Source organism: Amblyomma maculatum, chromosome 4 (genome assembly GCF_055883805.1).
Source record: "Amblyomma maculatum isolate TAMU_Amacu chromosome 4, ASM5588380v1, whole genome shotgun sequence".
Lineage (NCBI taxonomy): Eukaryota > Metazoa > Arthropoda > Arachnida > Ixodida > Ixodidae > Amblyomma > Amblyomma maculatum.
The window spans coordinates 38,746,623-38,769,114 of NC_139347.1; the positions used below are offsets into that span (position 1 = coordinate 38,746,623).

The 22,492-nt window shown below is 47.0% G+C and overlaps 1 protein-coding gene across 1 annotated transcript in view; it reads left to right on the forward strand.

Moving 5' to 3' along the window:
• Positions 1-21,192, forward strand: part of LOC146190762 (uncharacterized) — a 137,671-nt gene extending 116,479 nt beyond the window's left edge. Inside the window, exons 2-3 of the mRNA XM_084601143.1 lie at positions 10,158-10,367; positions 17,352-21,192. Of these exons, the coding sequence (XP_084457269.1) occupies positions 10,238-10,367; positions 17,352-18,814 (1,593 nt within the window). The 5' untranslated portion in view covers positions 10,158-10,237 and the 3' untranslated portion in view covers positions 18,815-21,192. The remainder of the gene's footprint in view (positions 1-10,157; positions 10,368-17,351) is intronic.
• The last annotated feature ends 1,300 nt before the right edge of the window (positions 21,193-22,492 follow it).

The window sequence follows — 22,492 nt, forward strand, 5'->3', positions numbered from 1 at the left end:
TCAAGCCAGTCCGGAAAGGGAGGAATGGCAACACCCCTGCCGCTCTCCTGCGCTTAATATATGTGGTTTTAGTTAGTTGGCTTCCCGCCTTGTTTTCAAGCCATGTCACGGCCCTGTCAAGCCCTCTGCTCCTCTTCCAGAGCACGTCGAGTTTTTGAGCACCCAGCAAGAGTGGAGCGGAGGAAGGCCTTGTAATTAGTTTTGATGTGGAGTGGAGGCGCAACTGTTTAAGTTTGCACGGCTGGCTTAAAACATACGAAAAGTAATTCAGTCACCGAACTTTCATCGTACCGTTTTATGAGCACCGCTGCCTAGTCTTTCGAGATTTACCGAGTAGTACCCGGCTCTGGCGACATTGGTAAATTTCATTGCAGTATGGTTACGTCGAAAAACCCCTCGCAGGTGCTTTTAAGTCAAGATGTGTAAGTCGAACCACTGTCGCGCCGCCAACGCAGACAATATATGCTGTGTTCTTCAAGGAAAAAATAAAGGACAAAACAATCCAAGCCCGACAGTGATAACTAGTGGAGTTTAAAGAGCAGCACTAAGAAGAATGATGGGCGAATCCAACAGAGAGGGAGAGAAAGAGGGAAGAGGCTCAAAAATAAACGCGCGCCGCGCACTGCAGCAGATTACAATGACCGGAGGTTAAAAAAACAAAAACAAAAAAAAAACTGATATCTGCTCAACGATCGGTGCTCTGCGCTCTAGAGCCCCGGCCACCCTTCCGCCTCTTCCTCAGGCCCGTCCCCTATCCGACCACAGCATCCCCATTCCCCCGCTGCGCGGGATGAATCGGGACGGACAATGAAAACGACTGGAGCCAAAGGGCGGCTTTGAGCTGCTCTTAAAAGGAAAGGGATGGCGCGCTACAATAGATGTCGCATTTGCTTGCGTTTGCTTGTGTGCACGAGCGTTGGTGTCCATGCGTGCCCGCGCACGCCGGTCTTGCCTCCTCTCAACCCTTTCCATCAGGTCTCATTCGCTCTTGCGACGAGGTTTTTTAACGCTGTAAAATTAACTTCTCTCCCGTCAATCGGGATGAAGCCGGGCCCCTCCGAACCCACTGCGTGCCGGAGATCCGCGGTTCTCAAAGAACTGGGACCGTTGCGGTTCGGAAGCTCTCTCCTCTTCTCTTTCTAAAATTCTCCTCCCTTCTTTCTCTACATACACGCTTCGGCGAACGGGCCACGCCATCCGCTATACCCTCCATATACTTCACTTCTCAAAGGAACAACGAGGACAGGAAAAGAAGAGAACGTAAAATGAACGAAAACTATGCAAAGTTTGTTATCGCCGTAGTCGCACGCTCGGCCAGGCCTTGAGTAGCGTCTGCTGCGATTCACCGCACAGGCCTCTCGCTGTTCGCTCATTCATCCATTCATTCTTTCACCTGACGTGTGGCGTACCCCCCTCTCATCAGCACAGAAATTTCGTCCGCCTCTCTCACTTTCCCATTTCGGAGGCATTTGGTGGCAAAACAACAATTAACGACGTAACGAGAGAGAAAAAGATGACCCTTTGATGCCCGTCCTCTCTGCGTCGATTCCGCATCGATTTCCTTTTTAAGCCGTTGGCCCAGGCCGGAAATTGATATCGCCATTTTTCCTCCCTTTTGTCTAACTCAAAAGACGTGGAGGAAAGGAAAGTATCGTCTTCGACCTGTTCCGCTGATTCTTCGTTTGTGTTCTCTGTATCTGACGGGAGAGCGTTAACTTTCCTCCACGGGTCGCTTTGATTCGCGGTGCGCTTCACTCGATAACCTTGGGAGTCACGGGATACCGTTGTTTACTTCCGTATATGTACCGGGGGCCCGTCGTTCTTTTCTTTCTTTTCTATTCTTTCCTTCCTTTTTCATCATCACCTTTTCTTTCATTTTCATTTCTTTTTTTTGTCTTATCCCGGACGTTAGAGGCACCGATTCCGCGATCATGGTTCTCTGTTTCTTTTCGTCGATTGTCGGCGGCTCCTTTTGTAATCGAACTGAAAAATTTCTCTCCGTAAAAAACTGAAAGAATCGGAAAAGAAATACTGTTTTAACACTGTGACTTTTCTTTGCCGTCCCCGGTGTTCCTTTTTCTTTTCTTTTTTCTTTTTATCCGTATCACGCATCGCAAGGTAGTAAATATATTTTTATACCTGCCTATTTCTTAGTTCACCTTCTATCTTATTCCTTTAGCTGCGCCACATCAAGGCCACACAAGTACTACCACCGCACTGTCTTTTTTTATTATTATTATTATTGGTTCTCATTCCTTTGCCAAAACACGAATCCGTTCATAGCGCTTCCGATACAATGGTCGAACTCGCTGCCATGGCTATAGCGTCGGCTATTTTTATTTTATCTTCCTATTTTCTTGTCACGAGCCGTCATCAATGTCTTCTTCAGGGCCGCCATGGCCGCGATGGAGCCGCACGTCGTCTCCTTCCCCTGGTAATTGCTCGCTAGACCATGGCTCATTCAAACTCGTTCTCCCTTCTTGCGCCATCTCCCGCTTTGTGTGCCATGTTTGATTTCCTTCTACTCCCTATATATTTATCTTTGCGAACGTTACTCCCTTATATTTTCTTTTCGTTCCTTCTGTATCGCCAGAGATCTTCCTTTCAGGGTCATATATTCTCGTTTCTAAGCTGTATCGCGGCGCGTTCAGACATCACAGAGTCACATTCAATCTCCACACCGCTATTTCCTTTCGGTTTGTGTAGCTCCCAAGCCCTTTCTACGTTTCGGGATTATCTGTCCGTACTTTGTTCACTGTATATTTCCTTGCGCACCCTTTCGTTTCACTGGAGATTAGCATTTGTTTTAAGGGTCTTTCAACTGCACATGTCTTCTTGTCACCCGCATAGGCTGCAAAACGCGTTTTTGAGACGGTGGCGGAGGGCCTCTTTCTAACGACACACCGAATAATGACTTGGAAAACAATGGAGACGAACTTAGCTGCCTTATCTTCTTTTATTTCTTATGTGCGCCCCGCAATGTTTTAAAGCTGTTACTTGTCGAGGATGACCGCTGGTGACCCGTACGCAGAAGAACGTGTCCTTTACACTGTGTTGAAATATGATTGACGATGCGCTGGAGAAGGTCTTTTTAAACGAAGGTCACTAATCTCGTTGCATTGTTTCGCTTGCTAAAGGTTGCATTTGATATTGCGACATGTCAAGAAAATTACTTTCTAATTGCGCTTCCAATACCTATTCAGTACTAACTTTGAAAAATCAGTGTTTTCTGTCTGTATGCTTTATTTTCAAACTTAGGCTGCAGTGCATAGAGGGGGGCCAATATTCAGATCCACATCATTTTCTCAGTTTTTATTTTATTCTGGAAGTTTCTTTCTGAAAAAGAAAACACGATTTACTTAGGCTGCAGTGCATAGAGGGGGGCCGATATTCAGATCCACATCATTTTCTCAGTTTTTATTTTATTCTGGAAGTTTCTTTCTGAAAAAGAAAACACGATTTCCATCACTGAAAGCATGATTGTTCTGCGGAAAATCCACCACTACCTTTTTAAAAACTAACATCGCATTGGTGCTATTCTGGAGAAAAGAATAAAGTGCTGTCGAGTGCGTTTTTTTTTTTTAAGAGTTAATGATGACTTTAGTTCAAGCGAAGGCAGCAATTAGTCGAATGTCCCTTGTTAATTAGTTGTGTGTTATGCATATTCAAGGAGGTGAGGTACAGGCAGCGAGAATCCACCAAAATTGTCGTACGGAAGCGTACGCTTGGTCCTCATCACTTCGTAGACCTTGAAAGCGCCATTTCGCCGGATGTTGTGCGGAACAGTGTGGAAGATGATTTACTGGGTATCATCTGGTCAAGACAAGATGTTTAGGCGCACGCATACTGTATCACTAAATAGTGATGATTATTTGGGTCCGGAAATCGCCCTACCCCAAAAGTACGAGTCGCCTGGAAGAACGCACATTGATGTTACAAGCATACTTAATGCAATTTAGTCTCGTCATTGTTCATTAATTCCGCAACTATTTTATTTTTTAGTGATTCTTTTTATTTTTCACTTACCTCAAGGCGCACAAAGGCTCCTGTGAGTGTCCTCGAACGAAGAACACACCTTGATGGTCTACGGGCAGCAAGCTTGACTCACGACTCACGCGGTCACCGCCTCAATTAAGCTGACGTTTCAATCGCTTTCAGTTTCATGTGACGCAACGAGCCGCGCGATCAATCCTCATTTTCTCGACATGCGTCACTGCAGTGTCAGCTTTCCCACTCAGCGATGGCCTTAACGCTATTGCTATGAAACGTGCCCCGCCCCGATGCCAAGCATGCTCCCGTGATAAGTCTACGGAAACGAAGGGTCAGTCAGCACCGAGACGTGGTCCATTCATGCGAAAATTGTACGTTGTATGCGAAAATAAACTCATTGATTGATTTGATTGATTGATTGATTGATTGATTGATTGATTGATTGATTGATTGATTGATTGATTGATTGATTGATTGATTGATTGATTGATTGATTGATTGATTGATTGATTGATTGATTGATTGATGTGGTGGCATTGAAAAGGTTTTGATATATGGCCTTCAATATTGGGCCAAGAGACTCGGTTCAGCCAGGTTGGACGAACCCTGCCAGTACATGCCCGACAGTGGCGGAAAACTTCGTCCCCATCGTCATCACCATCATCATCACCAACAACACGACGTCACTACAGTCGACGTCACTACCCGAAGAGACTAGGGTAATCATGAGGGCAGTGGAGACGACAAAGCGCCGCCTCGAGGACTGGTGGCACAACAGAGAAGACTGTTAAATTTCTCTCCTGGCCTGATCCAGAACTTTGTGATCCCCCGATAGAAAGGGGAATGGCCGCATCAGCATCAGCATCAACACCAACAACTGCATTTGACGTTAGTTTATACTTTGTCATGATCAGTAGCAAAATGTAAATGTGATTTTCTATGCGTGTTATAGGATTATCACAGTTGATATACTGATTTTGTGCTTTGTGTCCCCTATAGTTTACGTCGCTGATGTGCATTTCGAGAGCCACGGCTTTAATTACGGGGCTTGTATAGTCATCGCTAGCCGTACACAATAATATTTGTCTTGCACGAATAATCTCAGAAGTAGGAGAATAATCACACAAATGTTCGATTCGTATTCGGTTAGTTTTCGAAAAAAAAAGGCACTATTCGCATACTCCTAGATTAAAATATTTGGCATTGAATTGGTTAGAATGTGCACTGTTGAGCACGAACTTGTTTCGCGCATACGCGCAATATATATAAAAGTAAACACGCTCGGGTAGGCTAGACTTCTGCACGCTCGCATATGCTTGATTACGAGGCTTCTTACTAGATATGCTTCCGTTGGGAGCAAGGGTATATTCTGAGTCGATATTTTCATTCTATGCGTTACCTGTATAGAGGTAGGGTAAACAAATATATTTTTTATTATTGTTGTTAAATTGCGCAGTGCATACTAACTCATCTCTCGTCCCATCGCTTATGCTCACTAAAACAAAATAAATGTCAATGAAGGTTTATTTGCTTGTGCCCCCTCGCAACAAGGATGCGGATGATAAATAAACTGCCTTAGTCAGAACGGGCGCTCATAGCTCCTCTTTTCCCTTTTTTTTTTTTTTATTGCGCGTACAGTCTACCTAACCGTCTCTTAGACAAATATGAACATCGCATCTTCGTACGAATTCCCTTACTGGAAGGAAGAAAGTGGTCCCTCTTCGCTTTTTCGCTGCGGTTTTCTTCTTTTTCCTCTTTTTTTTTTCTTTTTTCTTTTTTTTTTTGTTCGCTTCCGACCGTGCCTTATTGCTATATGTCCCACTCTAAAGCACCCCACCGACCAAACATAACTTTAACGCTAGGCCCATTTTTCAACGCGCTCAGCCCTCGCGGTTGCTCTAGCACTGCATCTTGTTTTTACTTTCGTTTTCTCTCTTATTCCTGTTATTTGCGTCGTACACGACTCGTTTCATAAAGCGCGGATGGATGCGCACTGAGCACGCGCTCTTCCCAGATTTTGAATTAAGGAAAGAAGTTGGGATAGAGCAGGGGTGAAGTGGGGAAGGAAAGGAATGTGCATGTCCTCTAAAAAGCATTTGCTTTTGTCTTGTTTTGTTTATTCGTACTTCTTCCCTGTTGGTTCGTTCTATATATCATCGTACGGCTTTCATGCCGTCTAGTTACTCATCCGCATTCCACGTATCGTGGCTATACACATTCACTGCCTTATTAATCTTTTTTTTTTCTTTTTTCTTTTTTTGCAGCGACTTCGCGTTATTAGCGTGAGGAAAATCGCTCGTGTATGTCTTCTTTCGTCGTGCACGTGCTTTAGTTTTTTAATCAGCTCAGTGTCTCCTATTCTCTGAATCTTTTCATCCTCTCTTAAGCTCAAAAGTCCACCGCGTCTGATATGTTTTGGGCTGGGGACACCGTCATCGTCCACTTTCGTATAGAGCAACGTCCACAGCGCACAAGATGCACGTTTCGTCAGTGGCTTGTCTCAGAGTTGCCAGCTCGGCAGACGCGGGCTACCCTCTGTTCAGTTTCCTTTCTTTCTTCCTCATTTTATCTTGTTTTTTTTTTTTTGTAGAAACGTTTCGCTGTCGCCTTTTTCTTTTTTTTCTTTTTTTTTTTCTGTGCTTCTTTGCGCGATATAAAGCGATTCCGCGTTTTTAGATCGTCTCGGCTTCAGCCACTGTTGGAAAAGCCGGCTGCGGCGATCTTGGCGCTGCGTCGTAAACGCGTGTGGCTTTGAATGGGATCAAGCCTCCCTCTTCTCTCTCTACCCTTCACTCCTCTCTCTGGCCAGGGTATGAGCGTTTGGTCCGCAGAGGGATCCGGCGCGTCTTCTAGATCGCATCTGCTCTGCCTTGACTCGTTTGGCTCCCAAGCTTTAAGGGATTGCGCGCAGGCTTTAAGGGCAGCGAGCCGGATCAGTATCCTGATGGCCTCCCGAGCAAAAAACGAGGCCTGAACTGATCTTGGCATATTTCCTTTTTGTGCGTTTTTTTTTTTTTTTTTTTCATTTTAGAGGGGCGAAGCCAATTTGCGTTTCGCCTGCTTTCTCGTCCCTCGTCAGATCGCCGCTTCTATATACTATGCGATACAGCTGTTTCCTTTTCATTAATGCAACGCTCACTGCTTTATTCAAACATAAATGAATTATTTAGATTGTACTTATTTATATCACCCCCCCCCCCCCCCCCTCTAAGAAAAAGTATGGGATTCCAGCACACGGCTCCTCATGTCGGAATAACAGGCCTTTTTGATAAATGACCTCTTTTATTAAACCTTCATTTCTTCACTATTTTGGTCTCTCCTACTACTTTTGTTGATATTAGCGGTTTTTTTTTTATTCGTACGAATTGCCACCGGTACAGGATTATGAATATTTTATGAGGTATACTTTGTCGTCTCATTGCTACAAAGACGCATGACTTTTTGCGCATTGTTAAATTACTTCTTTACTAGAAACCTTAATGAATATGTGCAAGCCGCCAACGTGATCACATTTGAAGCGCATTTCCAAAAGGAAAGCTGTTTGGATAGACTAAGCGTATTAGTTTGAACAAATTATGCAAAGTAGGAAAATTGGTCACTAAGCTAGAATCAGTAATAAGAAAACAGGAATATATATGACTTAAAATTTCAGTTCTTCCACGATTTGTTTACGAAGTGCTCCTCTGTAAACGGGATTTCAGTATTTGAAACTAACACATAATAGACAGCAAATGTCACCAAAAGCCTACAAGACGTGGCAGGTCAAGGAAGAGAAATGACAAAACACACAGGGTTGTGTACGTCCTATATTATAGTATATGCTTTTCATTTATTTTTGTTGCACAAATTTATGACCACTTATCAGCGTACAAAGCGGAGAATCCTGTGAAAAAAAGAAAAAAAAAACGAAAAAAAAACGCACCTGTGATCTACATCAGTGACCTGCGGTCGTTTCTGCTTTTTGACATCTCAGTGAAAAAGAAAGCTGGAAAATGTTTGGAGGACACCTAGCTTAATTCGCATCCAAGAGTCTGGCTTCCGTCTGCGGCTCCACTTTGGTATCCTTGTTTGGCTGCATGCACTAGCTACTCGATTAACCACCTCTCTCTTAATTTGTGCCTATTTTATACATCACATATTCATTAGCATACACCCGCAAGATGCCTAATTGAAAGACCACCCGACGTAGATACAAAGCCCCGCTTTAACCAAGCCGCCAGAACTCACCCTCGTGGCCTACGTGCAACGTGTCTGACTTAGAATGCATGGGTTACGGAGGCACGTGGCCTCGTGACGTCACACGTCCCGCCAACCAATCAGAGCCTGACCATATCGTCTGCCAACTACCTGCCACCTGTCGGAAGCATGCTCGTCATATTTCGTGTACAACGCCGACGACGCCTGACCTTTCTGGAAAACGGACCGCCTCTTAATGATCTCTCTTTAAAATAACGCTTGTTTTTACTGGTGTTTTTGTGTAGGCGCTGAAGCAGCAGTTTCTTTTTTGTTTTCACGTCGAATGCACACGAGAGGATACCGTGGAAGGACGCACACAGACAAATAGTTATTTTCCTACGCCCCGGAGCTCAAAGCAGCGACTGGGAATGCCTGGCATGAACGCTGCTTCCCCGTTTATGCCTCGGTTAATTCCGTTGTTGTTTCTGGCAAAGGGCGGCCCGTTCCCGACGTCGCACCTCGCGCAAAGCGCCGCCGGGGGGCTGCGAGGCGTGCTGCTAATGGTGGCACCAGCTACCTCCCTTTCTATCTTCAGGTGTTCGCTGCACGAGCATACCGCCCTTCGGGGGCCGCGGAAGCGGTATTTATAGGCCGCGCCCCTCTCTCTATACGCTGGAACGATATATGCGCAATGATAGGGACAACCCCGTGCTGCCGGTACGCATCCTTCAAGATCTCGCCTCGTGTGCGCGCTCCGTGGCACGCTCCGAGTCTTGGCGTGGCTGCAGCAAGCGGTTTCCTCGCCTGCTGGTGTTTGTGCGCGCACGTCTGTTAATGTTTTTGCATCTGTCTGGACGGAATAGTTTTTAAGTGAAGGGAGTAGACCATTGCTCCTTGATAACAGAATTGCGGTACCGAACAAACTCATGCAGTAAAATTTACTCCTGCTAAATAGCACTAATCGGTGTAGAACGTTGCCTTGTTGCTTCGATTTGACTGCTCACGTATAAGGGCTTATTGGCCATGGAGTTCCCGGACGTAGCGGGCGCGTTCCGGTGGATGCAAGATACGATTGTGATTTGGTGAATACAGGAGAATCGCCGGGAGACGAAAATAGCCGAGGGAGTTCCACTGTCGCGTGCACAATTCCCACGGTACGGACTTGCTGCTTATGCATCGTGTCACTGAAGACAGTATGTGCAGCTACTACAGTATGTGCAGCTACTTGTATTGTTCATTCACCCTATTGAGGCCGAAGGTACTCCCCTGATGGGGCAAGGAAAGATAGGTCACCGCCGCTTGCGGCGGTGGCTAGCCTGCCTCAGAATTTGTATCTGTTGTAGGCCGTCATTGCACCCGCCACCGCTTCGGTGGTGGTGGACGACGGCTGTTGTTGCGGCGCGCGTCTTTCTCTCCCTCTTCCTTTTCTTCTCTATTTTCTCTTCTGTCTGCGCGAGGCAGCGGAGGTGGCTCAGCTACAGAGCCAGTAGCATGCCCGTGCATTTTCTTTTCTTTCTTCCTACAGCCACAACAACAACAATTCACCCTATCATTGTCCCCATATGTCTGCCGTTATCGGCGATGGCGGAGCAGCAGGTCGGAGACATTTTGTTTTTTTCTTCTTTCATTTGACATTTCTGCACCCTCCCCGCAGAAACGAAAGCGTTCTCCATCTTTCTCCATGCGCGTAAATATACGTCGTCAGTCGTCTTCTGGTGTGTGCCTGTTATCTGCTTTTATTTCATTCATGCTGCAGAAGCTCCTGTGTCGCTCTTGCACGTGCCTAGATGAAAGATAAGAGTTCTTGTTGCGCAACTCGCATCGCGTTATGGCTTTTATCTTCTGCCGCAGGACGCTGAAATTTTCGGTACCGAACTCGCATGACATACATTTGGCATTAAATATTACATTCGGACAAAAAGTGACGGTGGTCTCCACCTTGGTTACCCCACTTTTTTTTTGCTAAATATCCTTCCACTTCACTTGCGCAGATGTCTTTCGGAGGCCCCAGCACCTACAGAACAGTGCGGCATGAGCGGGGAACGTGACCCCACGTGACACAAGCTCGGCCATGACGTCAGCGGCGTCGAGACCTCGACAGAGGGCCGGCCTGGCTCTGGTGGGACTGCTGCTGACGCTGGGCACAGCCGGCGTCGCTGCTACTGCTGATGCAGCCGGCAACGAGCCGACCTCGACGACAGGTGAACTGTCATTTTGATAACTGCTTGCACAGCGCAGGAGGTTATGATCATGCGCATATTTATTTATTTATTTATTTATTTATTTATTTATTTATTTATTTATTTATTTATTTATAATCCCACAGCGCCGTTAGGCATTACAGTAGGGCGGGATATATCCAAGCAAAATAAAATTGTACATGCAGCACAGTTCCTCTTGACAACACATGACAATAGTGCACACTTTTCTCCTCAATATCGCGGCACACAGGACAGCTACTGCTTCAAAATAAATAACAAGAAAGGTGACTACAAAGCAAATAAAACCTAAAGCGTTCAGTGCTAAAAAAAAAAAAAGAAAAGCATTGGTGCGTATAGACAGACACGGATCTGTGACCCAAATGCACGCTAAAGATCCCTAGGTGGTCGAAATTATCCGCAGCCCTCCACCACGGCACCTCTTTCTCTCTCTATGCTTTCACTCCCACCTACGTCCCTTTGCTTACGGCGCGCGCCTCAGGCATCCACAGAAAATATGTGACAGATACGGCAACTTTAATAGCCTTTCCTGTCAACTAATTATTATTAATCATTATTAAGCAGGATGTGGTGGCACTGCTGTCACTGGTGACGCCAAATGGGGGTGAAAAGTAGACTTAACTCCCATAGAAATACAAGGCGAGAAAGGTTTCAAAGCAGTTCTCGAATTTCACGGTGCGCCTATGATGTCGTTCCTTATTGCAGATGAACCGCGAATATTCTCGTCATGATAATCGTATACTTCTGCGTCTATTATCGTCCAAAATTATATTTACTAGCGCTTGTTAAGACACAAGATCGTCCAAGCACTGGCGAGGATATGGCCGTCCGACCTAAGGACTCGTTCTGGCTACATATAACTTTTGGGAAAAACTATGCGCCGAAGTTCCCATATAAAGTGAGTCAGAAAGCGCTCTCAGGCGAAACCTGAAGGTGAAGCCTCAAGCCAAACAAATAATGTGACGAGTCGACGCACTCATGCGTTTGTAGGAAAAGGTGGATTTGTTACCGTCAAAACTTCGCGCCGCCTATGCGACGTTTAATGTAGTATAGGACCTTACTGACTGTTATCAACTGCAGGAAAAAATACTCAAGTGAAACTGCTGCGATGCTTTGACTCATCATTGCAATTTCATTTTTTCTTCATTCATTTTCATATAATCATGCCTAAAAATCGGCCGATTTTGGATTACATTGTTTCCTTCGTCAAATATTAGTCGAAAATGTCGTAATTCGTCGCTTACCTCTTCGAATGCGGAAATTTAGAGCGTCCTCGTTATCAGGGGAAAGTAGGGCACTTTTCGTAGACGTCCTTCTATTCTTTTTTCTGCCGATGTTGTTGGGGAGTCCTCTCAACTTAACAAAGCTGGAATCGAACGGCGTATTTGTGCGAAACAGCAGCAGCAATAAAAGACAGGAAGCGTGTCAATAACGAGGTCAGCATTTTACGAAATCGTCCACTGCCGGATGAACCGAATGCGCGGTGAAATACACACAACAAGGGAACGCAAGTTGCACACTAGTCATTGCCAGTGGTCGATAAATCGATAACTAGGAGCCTACCCGGTCCTCCGATTGATGACTTAATCGATTAGCCAGTACAGGTTAGTTGAAGCTCCGCGGAGTTTTCAATATCTGCAATATGAGATCGTCCCCATCTATCCTGAACGAAGAGTCCTTGCTACACTGTAAACTACGCAATCGAAACACGGTTCGTAAAGAGGTTCGATTATTTACTAGCTCGGCAGCTAAATGACGCGTGGTTCATGGCGCGTGTGAAGTGGGCACAATGTTTTCTTATTGCGTGAAACGGCAAGAAACGGACTTACGACTCCAACTAGCCGATGAGGTCTCCACGCTAATCAAGTCATAATTGAGACACGAATGATCCCTGCATGACACGATGAGGCATTCTAAGGATGGGCATCTTCATTTCAAGTACCCTGCCGCTGTGACGCAGTGGTGGTTAGGTCGCTCAACTGCTGTGCCCGAGGATACGGGATCGAATCCTGGCCGCAGCGGCCGTTTTTCGATGGCGCGAAAAGCAAGGCGCCCGTGTGCTGAGCGTTGTCAGTGCATGTTAAAGAGCCCCAGGTGCTCAAAATATCCGGAGCCCTCCACCACGGCGTCTCTCATCGCATGAGTCGCTTTGGGACGTTAAACCCCACAAGCCAAACCAAATCATGCCGAACCATGTTTAAGCCCCCACAATTTTTTCGTTCGCTTGTCTTCAATTTAGTTCTTTAACGTTGTGACACCTCACAGCATATTTTCGCAATCACTTTACAGGCAGATTCCCTGCATGTATTTATTAAAAGGGTATATCACTGCCTCCTTTGCCTCCAGATATTCCAGTCCTATCCCTGGTTCTTACATCTCCGTCAAAGTAAACGCAAAAGACGCAAACAAAAATATCCCTCTGTTCGAAGGGCGATTACGAGCGAGAAGACGGAAAGAACGGGTTCCTCGGCGCTATTTTGATCACCTCGCCGCCGCTTGGCGTTAGCCTCATAACGCCTCCTTGTGCTTTTCGGCTGCTCGGCGCAGCTTATTGCGCCCGGGGCCCCCCTGCCTGCGTGCTTGACTGAAACTCTGATCGCGCGCGAACGATGGAAGTGGCGCACGGAAACGGGCAATTTCCAGGTCGTTCCCGATCTCCAAAACAAGAACAAGTGGTGCCGGCTGCTGCTGCTGCAGGCGTCATCTGCACACACCTCCTCTCCCCCGCAGCCAACCTCGCTTCCTTGCGTCCGCACGCACGCACGCACAGAGCCCTATAGGCGCGCCCATGTGAGCTGTTGTCTGCGAGGCCTCACGGGGAGACGTGCCCACGTGTCCATCGCGGTGCACGGCTCGGAAGGAGAGCCAAGAAAGCGATCAAGGTATCAACCACTGTCGAATCGCAGCCGCTATGTCGTAGAGAGAGAGAGAGAGATAGAGAGAGGGAATGGAGGAATAATGGTAGAAAAAAAATAAGAGAGACCGTATATATATATATATATATATATATATATATATATATATATATATATATATATATATATATATATATATATATATATATATATATATATATATATAAAGAACGTGGTGTCTTTCGCTTTGCAGGCCGTAAAACCTGAGAGCAAAATACGGAATCGGCGGTGGTGGCAGCTGTTAAGCCTAACGTGGCGGCGTCTAGAGAGCGATTCTATTCGCCCCGCGTTTTCGTCTGTATGTGGTCGCTCGCTCCTACCTCGCGGTGGCCCGCATGATTGTGGGAAGATTTCTTCCACATATATGAAGGGGGTGTCGCGCTTACTCCCTCCCCGAATGCCCGTCTCCTTCTAGAAGCCTAGCTGCTGGCATCCCCGACGGTCCGCAGCGCCGGTAGGCATTTAGGCCTTAACTAGCCTGGTATTGCAAGCACATACGCGTGTCGTTTTCATAGGTGGAGGCGCCGAGTCGTGCTGTTTCCTTAAGGTACCTTTTACTCCTCATTTTGGTCGTCTCCTGCTTTTTTTTTTTCGAATGCGTTTCTCGCTGCGTCATTTACCTCCACGTTTTTTAGATGTGCTCGCCATCTCTACATTATTTTGATGTAAATATCTCTTTTATTCTTCCTGATCTCTCATCTGTCTATCACTCTCGCTCCTTCTCCACCCGTTTATGACAACCTTTTCACTTGCCCTGATTGCGTGCCGCGCCGCGCTTCTTATTACTGACCTCGCGACCCGTGGCCGGGCGGGCAAGGAAAGACGCCTCCCTTTCCACGAGGTTGCGGATATTCTCATCTTCTTCGCGTTACATCGCTTCTCTTTCCATCCTCCTCTTTTCATCCGCGCTCCCTAGCTGCTCGGTTATTCTTATACTCGTGGTTTTAGTTCGCCCGGAGTGCAGTCGACGCCCTGCCTCATGCCCACCTCCAGCCGAGGTCCCGGGAGCCCGCTGGTTGTGTTTGTGTGTGCTACCACCGAGACCGCCATACCACACGTGCGTCGTCCCCAAACACACGCATTTCAGTGACGCCTGCTGCATACGAAACTAGGTTCGCCGATTTCTTTTCATCCGCTCCTGAGAAGTGGGAAACAAAAATTCCTACTTTCGTCCGCGCCTCTGCCTCCCGGGATACTTTACTTTTCCCTCATCTGCTAGGCTCTGACCGTCTGGTTTCCCCGTGTGAGCTGCATTCTTTTTATACTTTTTTTTTTCTTTTTTTTTCGTCTTGTCTTCACGTGAGCTCACGTTCCAGATCGAGGCTGGATAAGATTTCTAGCGCCTGAGACGGCCCTTGCTTCGCCGTGGAAACGGGCTCTTAGTTTCGCCGTTCCTGTACGTTCTTAACTCGCGTGTGCGCGTGTATATGTGAGTATGGCCCTATTGCCTGCGATAACGCCTGTCTCACTTGACGATATGTTGTTAATGGAAACGATGTACCTCAATTTACATGTGTCATCGTCGGTACTGCTCAGCCTTGCGAGAAATTATTCATAGCTCTGTATATTTTCTTTTACATGGTGATTTGGTCGTCCCGTATAATTGCCTTAGCCGGATAAAGGTAACCTACATTCTGTCTCAAAATTTTTATTTGCCACGAGTCTTATCTTTGTCGCTAAATTTGCAAATATTGGCAGTGTAGGTGTATTCTTCGCTTCCGCAGTTTAATCTTTTTCTGTCATTCCTAACTGAGTTAATCAGGCTGTTTTTCGCTATCGTATACCGACGTTTCGTTTTATCTGATACCACCAGGCAGAGGAAAAGACCAAGCATCTATAGCACGACCAGGCATTTTATGAACTTTAAGACTGACACCCGCATTTTGTATAATCTGATACCACAAGACAGAGGAAAAGACCAAGCATCTATAGCACGACCAGGCATTTTATGAACTTTAAGACTGACACCCGCATTTTGTATAATCTGATACCACAAGACACAGGAAAAGACCAAGCATCTATAGCACGACCAGGCATTTTATGAACTTTAAGACTGACACCCGCATTTTGTATAATCTGATACCACCAGACAGAGGAAAAGACCAAGCATCTATAGCACGACCAGGCATTTTATGAACTTTAAGACTGACACCCGCATTTTGTATAATCTGATACCACCAGACAGAGGAAAAGACCAAGCATCTATAGCACGACCAGGCATTTTATGAACTTTAAGACTGACACCCGCATTTTATTCGACATAAAGTTATGGCTGTTTTATTGTATATGTGATAGGCTGTCAAGGATAGGACGAATCGCTAAGTATGGATATTCTTATTTTACTGTTATTTGTCATTATTAGCCAGCCGAGAGAGGTGATATAAGCGCCAGGTAGACGACCACGGATCTTATGGAGTGCCGCTCAAATGTCTAGTGGTATATGGCCGTTACACGGGGCCGATGTATTCACCGTTACGAAATGTGTGAGCTGCGGTAGGAATGAAAGAAATGCCACGCAAGAGTTCGAAACTTGTAAAATTCAGGGTCAAAATACGATACCGAATGCATTTTCCGCTGCAGGCGTTTCGCGTTTCTTTACGCGCTCTTTTACTCAGGAATGCGTACATTAACTCTCGCTTGTTTTGTTTAGTTTTTTCTTTTTTCGGAGATGGGTAGAGGACTCACTCACGTATCTCGAACCAGGTAGTGGTTCGATCACTTATCTTCCGGCCTACTTTCCCGAATTGCGAAAAGTGCGCACTTGGCCGCTTTCCGAAGCGGCTGCGCGCCTCGCGAGTGAAGGTGGGACCCGTCCATCGTACGTCATCTTTAACGATCTTCCTTTTCCTCCGTGCCGGCGCTCGTCGATGCCCGAGTGGCGACTATTGCGTAGGAAGAGACTTCGGAGCCGGTATATCCGCTCCATATATTAGGGTAGGAAAAACCGCGCCCATTCCTTTGGGTGCCATCATCGCCAGGAAATGGCCGCTCCCGTGCGCCACTTCGGTTGGCTATCGGCCGAAATGACGTCGACTTGCCGCCACCGAGAGAGCATGCAGAAGGGTCAGTGTATCGGCCGTCTTCGCACGTTGCTTCGCTCTGCGCTGCCGCGGTAGGGTTCTTCGTTCTTGCTCTTCGAATGCGAACGAGTGGACGGGGGCGGCGAATGAAGCTGTTCAGCTTGTGAGAAGTGCTCGATACCGTTAGATGGTGCTTCCTCCAGATAACCGCCGATAGTGTAGCTTAGATCGAAAGAGCTAACATGGTAGCTTGAGAAGACGTTCGCCCCCTTTCCTGCTGGAAAACTTTGGTTTATAGAAGCTGGAGACGCATTTTCTAAGGATATTTTTCGCGATTCACTCTTTTCCTTGCTTGTCACAAATCATCTATATATAGTATTCGATTCCGAAGCCGGTATCGAAGCGACTGGATACCGGCTCTGATATCATCTTCACCACGCGACAGTCTTTCTTGTGCATAAAAAAAAATCGGTATAAATGAGGATCTACGCGACGTAAATTTGTAGGCCAATTGTTCAAAAAAAAATTGCTAAGGAATTGCTAAAACACGTCTCTCGTTTCTTGTGAATCTCGTCCATAGCAATTGCCTGTCTACGTCTAGCGTGTCTTTTATGTTCTAAGCGCACATTTGCGATGTTATACCTACGGTATACCTTCAGCACTTTTGCGCGATGGAAAAGGCAGTTTAACATTCAATTATGTGTTTACCCGTCAGCACCGTTTTGTAATTTATTATGCTTGTATCAAAGCAGCGGTAGTAAGGTCCGAAATAAGAATACAATAAAGTTTCAGTATCCAAAAAGAGGCCACTGATGCCTACCATCAATTCTGTCGTCAATCAGAGAATCAGCAATAGCGTGAAACAGCTACAAGTCATTTCAACTACAACTATCCACCGGCCATTTGATTCGAAGCTTCCGATAAAAAAGCCTATACTCTCCTGGCAGATGGTCTTCTAGTGCTTTCGCATTAATGACTATTCCTATATTTCTAAGCTTATATATATTGCCGTCTTCTCTCACTGATTGCAGGCTCCAGCACTGGCCCACAAGTTGGAGGGAATTCTTCACAGGCCGTCACGGCGACAGTGGGAAATGGTACAAGCACCTTGCCGACTACAAACCCCGAAGATGGGGCCCATCAGGATGGCTCGAGTGCGGTGACGCAAGGCAGTGGAGCGACAACAACGGCTGTGCCGGCTCCTCCAGCCATCACCGCGCCGAGTGGCTCATCCGAGCAGGTACCGTCTTCTTCCCTCGGCCAGCAAACAACAGGGCCGACGACCCCTAACCCGGAGACTCCTGCGCCTACAGCAGTAGATGCAAAACCGGAAACGTTGTCTGACTCTAGCAGCACGACAGGAACAGGCCCACAAACTACGACTACACCTGGTACGAATCATTCTGAAGAGGCAACTGTGCGGCCCAGCACTACAGTCGAGGGTCTGCCGCCGAATACAACCAACCGAAGCGAAGCTACGTCGCCAGATGCGACTGCGATAACGACAGTGGTCCCCACTACTTTGACGCCGACGACGACCAGACGCAGACTCCCGGAGGTCACCGAGGACGACGTCGTCATGAAGTCTACGCCGACTCAGCGACGCCTGTTGCTGGTTCTGCGCGGCAACTGCAGCCACGAAAACCTGAAAAACGACGTTGAAGGCGCCTTCCGGAATATCTCGAGTGCCGCCGAGAACATCAGCGTCACCGACATCCGCTGCACTACTCTGCTAGACGTCAACGTGACGCTCAAGGCTGGCGAGATGCAACTCAAGCAGTTGCTCCGCAATCTGAGCCTGGCCGGTACTCTACAGCTGGGCGACGCCGGCAGGCAGTTTCTACTGACCGACTTCTCTGTCAAGGAGCAGGTCTCCACGGATGGCGCTCGCACGGTTCGCTCCCGCTGGGTTCCGACTCGTGAGGAGCTTATCATATACGTAGCCGTCGCCGTGCTGTTCGGCATCGTTCTTATCATCGCCTGCGTGGTCTGCAGCATCCGCTGCTGTCGGCGCCAGCCCTCCAAGACCCTCGATTTCCTCGACACTCCCAGGCTCAACATGCGCCTGGAAGACTACACCCTGACGCGGATACCGCGTCCGCACACCGTGTATGCGGACCACTTGCGCACGCCCGATCAGGAGCTGGGCGTGGTGCAGGCTTTCGATACGTGCGTGGTACCTCTAGAGGATGTGGTGCCTCCGCCACCCCCCGCGCCCACCATGCCTGCGCCACCCTGCCCGCCACCGAGGCGACCCGAAGGCTGGAGAACCGAGCCCCTTATGACTTTCAGCGGAAAGCCCAAGGCGTCGCCCGCCAACGGCTTCAAGGTCGGCCGCAGGAGTCGAGCCGATGAAGAGGAAGACGAGTCCTCACTCAGAGGCACCGGCGTCTTGTCCACGTCGACCGAGCGCCTCGCCCGAAGGGACTCGGGTCGCCGGCAGGGAGTCGACAATCCCATCTACCTGGTGGACCACAGGAAGTCCAAGGGCTGAGAACATGGCTCAGCTCCACCCTCACCGCTGTCATTCTCCTCGAGAGATTGAGGCTACTGCGTGGACCTGAAGATGGAACGTTGCCCGTGCCGTCAAAGGCTGGCAGGCCGTCACAAACTGGCCCGTTCTGTCGGCTCTTTCTTTCTCCTCCGGTGTGTGTGCCGCGGGCGCGGAGAGAAGTAGGCTCGTTAGGCTTAGTGGCTCGAAAGTTCGTGTGTCGTGATCTGGAGCTGCTCTGCAGCGAATGAAGCGAATTAGCCTTTCCGGGATTCCTGGTGTCATGTGCGCCTTCGAGAGGTTGTGCTTTAGGGAGGAGCTTAATAATGTGAGAGGAACAAAGCGCCGAGGTGCCGCGCTGTGACCAGGCACAGTGGCTGATCGCAGAATAGGCAACTGTAGAATGATGTGCGCGTCGTGTCCGTTGGGACCTGTATACTTTACACACATCTGTCTAGCATATTGTTTACTGGCAGTGCCCGACATTGTATCTTGTGTTCGGCGCCACGCGTCTGAGTGAAACGAACGTCATCGTTGTGTAACACACGTTTATGTGGAGACCGCCATGTTCTTGGTCTTTTTATTTTGTCTTAGTTTCTCCCTGTATTATTTTGCCGTTCCTCGACTGGTCTCTGCGACATGTAGCACATGGATGAGTATTTTCTAGTTTTTTGTTCATCATTAGACGGTTAGCGTGAAAAGAAAAACGTGTACTTAGTCGACATGTGTAAAACAGGCTGTGTTCCTCGTGTGGTGTCACTCGGCCGGCCACGGCTGAGACTGTCTGCCGTCGCTCCTTCAGAGTAGAGACGGCCTCACCAGATACAGATAACAGAAAAAAAAAATACAAAGCTAATTCCCTGCCACTCGCTATCAGAGGCCTTGTTTCACGGTACTTCGTTCGTGCAGTGTCTAATGTTCCTCTTCCTTTTCGCCTTTCTTTTTTTTTTTTTTTTTTTGCGTTTATCGCAGCACCTGTATAGGTCGACCCGCTTGGCGGAAAAAGTGGGTATTACTTCGCTGCTTACCGGATACGTGCAAGCTCAGTGAGAAGAAATGCTATTAGCAGAGCAACAAAGTAACAAAGCTCATATGTCATTGCGAATGTATATTTACAAGGCTGTAATGAAAACTTGAAAGCTCGAGCATGTGTCGCTGCTTCAGAATGCCCTGTCGAACGCCGTACTACATAATTTTCTGATCTGCTGACGGCACTGTTTCACAGCCATCTTTCCAACTCGGCTCATTAAAGCCATTCAGAGTTGCAGAACTTATACAGCGACAAGAGACAACAGGAAAAGAGTGGTATCGGGCTCGAATGTTCCGTAACCCTTCGCAGCATGATATGGTAGGGAACTCAGGCGTTTTCCTCAACCTCCTAGAATTTTATTGAAACTTTCGCAGCAATTTATCTATATTATCCTGGTGATTCGTTCCAAATTTTTCGCAGCGGTTCAATGTTTTTAGAGGCGCAAATAGTTTTAACATTTTCCATTTTCTGTTGTTTAGTTAAGTGTCGCACACTAAACTGTATGGAGGCGGCTGCAGCGCGCGGAATGGCATTCATGATCTTAGCGTGGTAAAATTTCGCTTCTCTCTCTCGCACATGCGTTTGTATTCCTTTCGCTGGCCCCGGGAACACATGTGCTTATCGTCGAACTGTCAGCTTGCTGGACTAATCCTGTTGCTTCTGTCGTATCGGACGAACCTGCATTTCTTGCCGAGACTTTATTTTTATGGGCTCTTATATTTATAGGCTCCTTTATTTTTGTCACGGGTGTGGTGAGTGTACGCACTGAAAGAACCATGCTCCTGATTCATATCTTGTCCAATGCTTCTTTTTATGATTACATTCCAGATTTGTCGCTCATAATTTTTTATTTAGTTGTTCGTGCTAATACGTTCGATTATAAGCACTTGAGCACGTCTGCAGTATTCTTAAGTATATCCGCTAGATGTCAGAACTTGCCCATTTTCTTTAAAGTAGCTTTTGTTCAGTTAGCAGAGTTTCCCGAAAGGCATTAGCTTGTTTCGTATATATATGTTGTTACATAATGGTACGCCATCCCGGAGTACGACTACAAACCTTGGTCAGTTCCAGCATGCGGTCTTTTTTCCGGGAGTGGGTTTATTTTGCATAATTAGGAACAGAAATGCCCGAGGCGAGGTTAGCGTGCTGAATATTTGTCGAAAACCAGGATAGATTGCACCGAAAATATAGTGTAAGGCCTATCAACTCGGAGATTGACAGCTCACTTTTAGCCACTCTCAATACAGTTCGTGGCTTTATTACAGTCGCTTATGGCTGTGCGGCCGTGTGCTGTACCGACCACGATTTGTAAACAGCCACGCTAGAGCTATAGTGTCAGCGTGGAGGGGGGGGGGGGCAAAAAAACATGGGCATTATATATCAGTTATTTTCAACTTTTGCCAAATGTTCCTTGTGCTTGTATTTTTCAGTTCTGATTGTGTGTCAAACAGTGCGGCTCCAACGCTTTGACTTTTGGCTTTTGAAGCGTCCTCTTTAAACTACGCGAAGGCGCATCTCCGGAGTCGGAGAATATCTGGGCATTACACGTACAAACTGTTTCGCTGTGTCTACTCCCCAGCCCATTGTGCAATTATGAAAAGTTTGTTGTCGCGGTTTAGTTTTACTATACTGTGCATAACTGGTTTTGTATGAACATATTATTCGCATGTCTCTACTTGGCGTTGATCGGGTGCCGAGATCCACTTTGCGTACTGCTTTATATGTTCCTGTGTTTGAGTATCGTACGCGCTTTCCCGAAAAGGGGAAAAGGATTCCACGCAGCAGCGAAGTGTATTCTAGCTGACTGTATGTACCCAAATACACACGCATACCTACATGCATACACACATTAATTCACGTACACGCACATTAAAGCAAGTATGGAAAAGAAAACAAAAACACACACAGAGAAAGGAGAAGAATGAAATCATTCCCTTACTTTTGTATTCAGAAATGTACACGTGACAATAAACGTCATTGTACTACATTAGTACGAATAAACGTGACGCGCATGGTGTGGTGTTGTGCACAATCAAGGTTCTTTCACCATTGAAGCCACACCATTTACCATTGCACTGTGTCCTTATGCGTCCTTATGCGTCCTTGAGTACACCAGATGGAGCAGAGGACGCTGGAAGGAGCCTGATATATGTGCATCGAGGTGCTTTACAAAGTATGTGAATTGGAAATTTGTTTAGAAGAAATGCAAGGCGCAGTAACTGTCTCGGCTCTTCAACTGCAGATTGAGAGAAGGGATGAGGGTGGAGTGAAAGGAGAAACAATGAGATACATGTAGCTACGGTATGTTATCGCCTATCTGAAGAAATGGCAGATTCATTAACGCCTCGTTTCTGAATCATTCGGTGTGCAGTGGCAACTTCTTTCTAGGTGGCTTAGATCACATCACGCATCCTGTAACCTTCGACATTTCTTTCAGGTGAAGTTTTCGAGCTCAACGGTATCATCATAAACTCGTGGTCAGAGAAGTGGACATTCCCAAGGCACCTCCGAGAGACATGCTCCGAAAGGCGGCAAGGCTTCATGCGAGGGTGCAAGGGTGTCACGAGTTCGATTCTAGTCTCACGCGTTCCTTATGAAAGGAGCCTCCTGTGTTGGCAACTCCTTCAAACTCAACCACGCCATCTGGACCC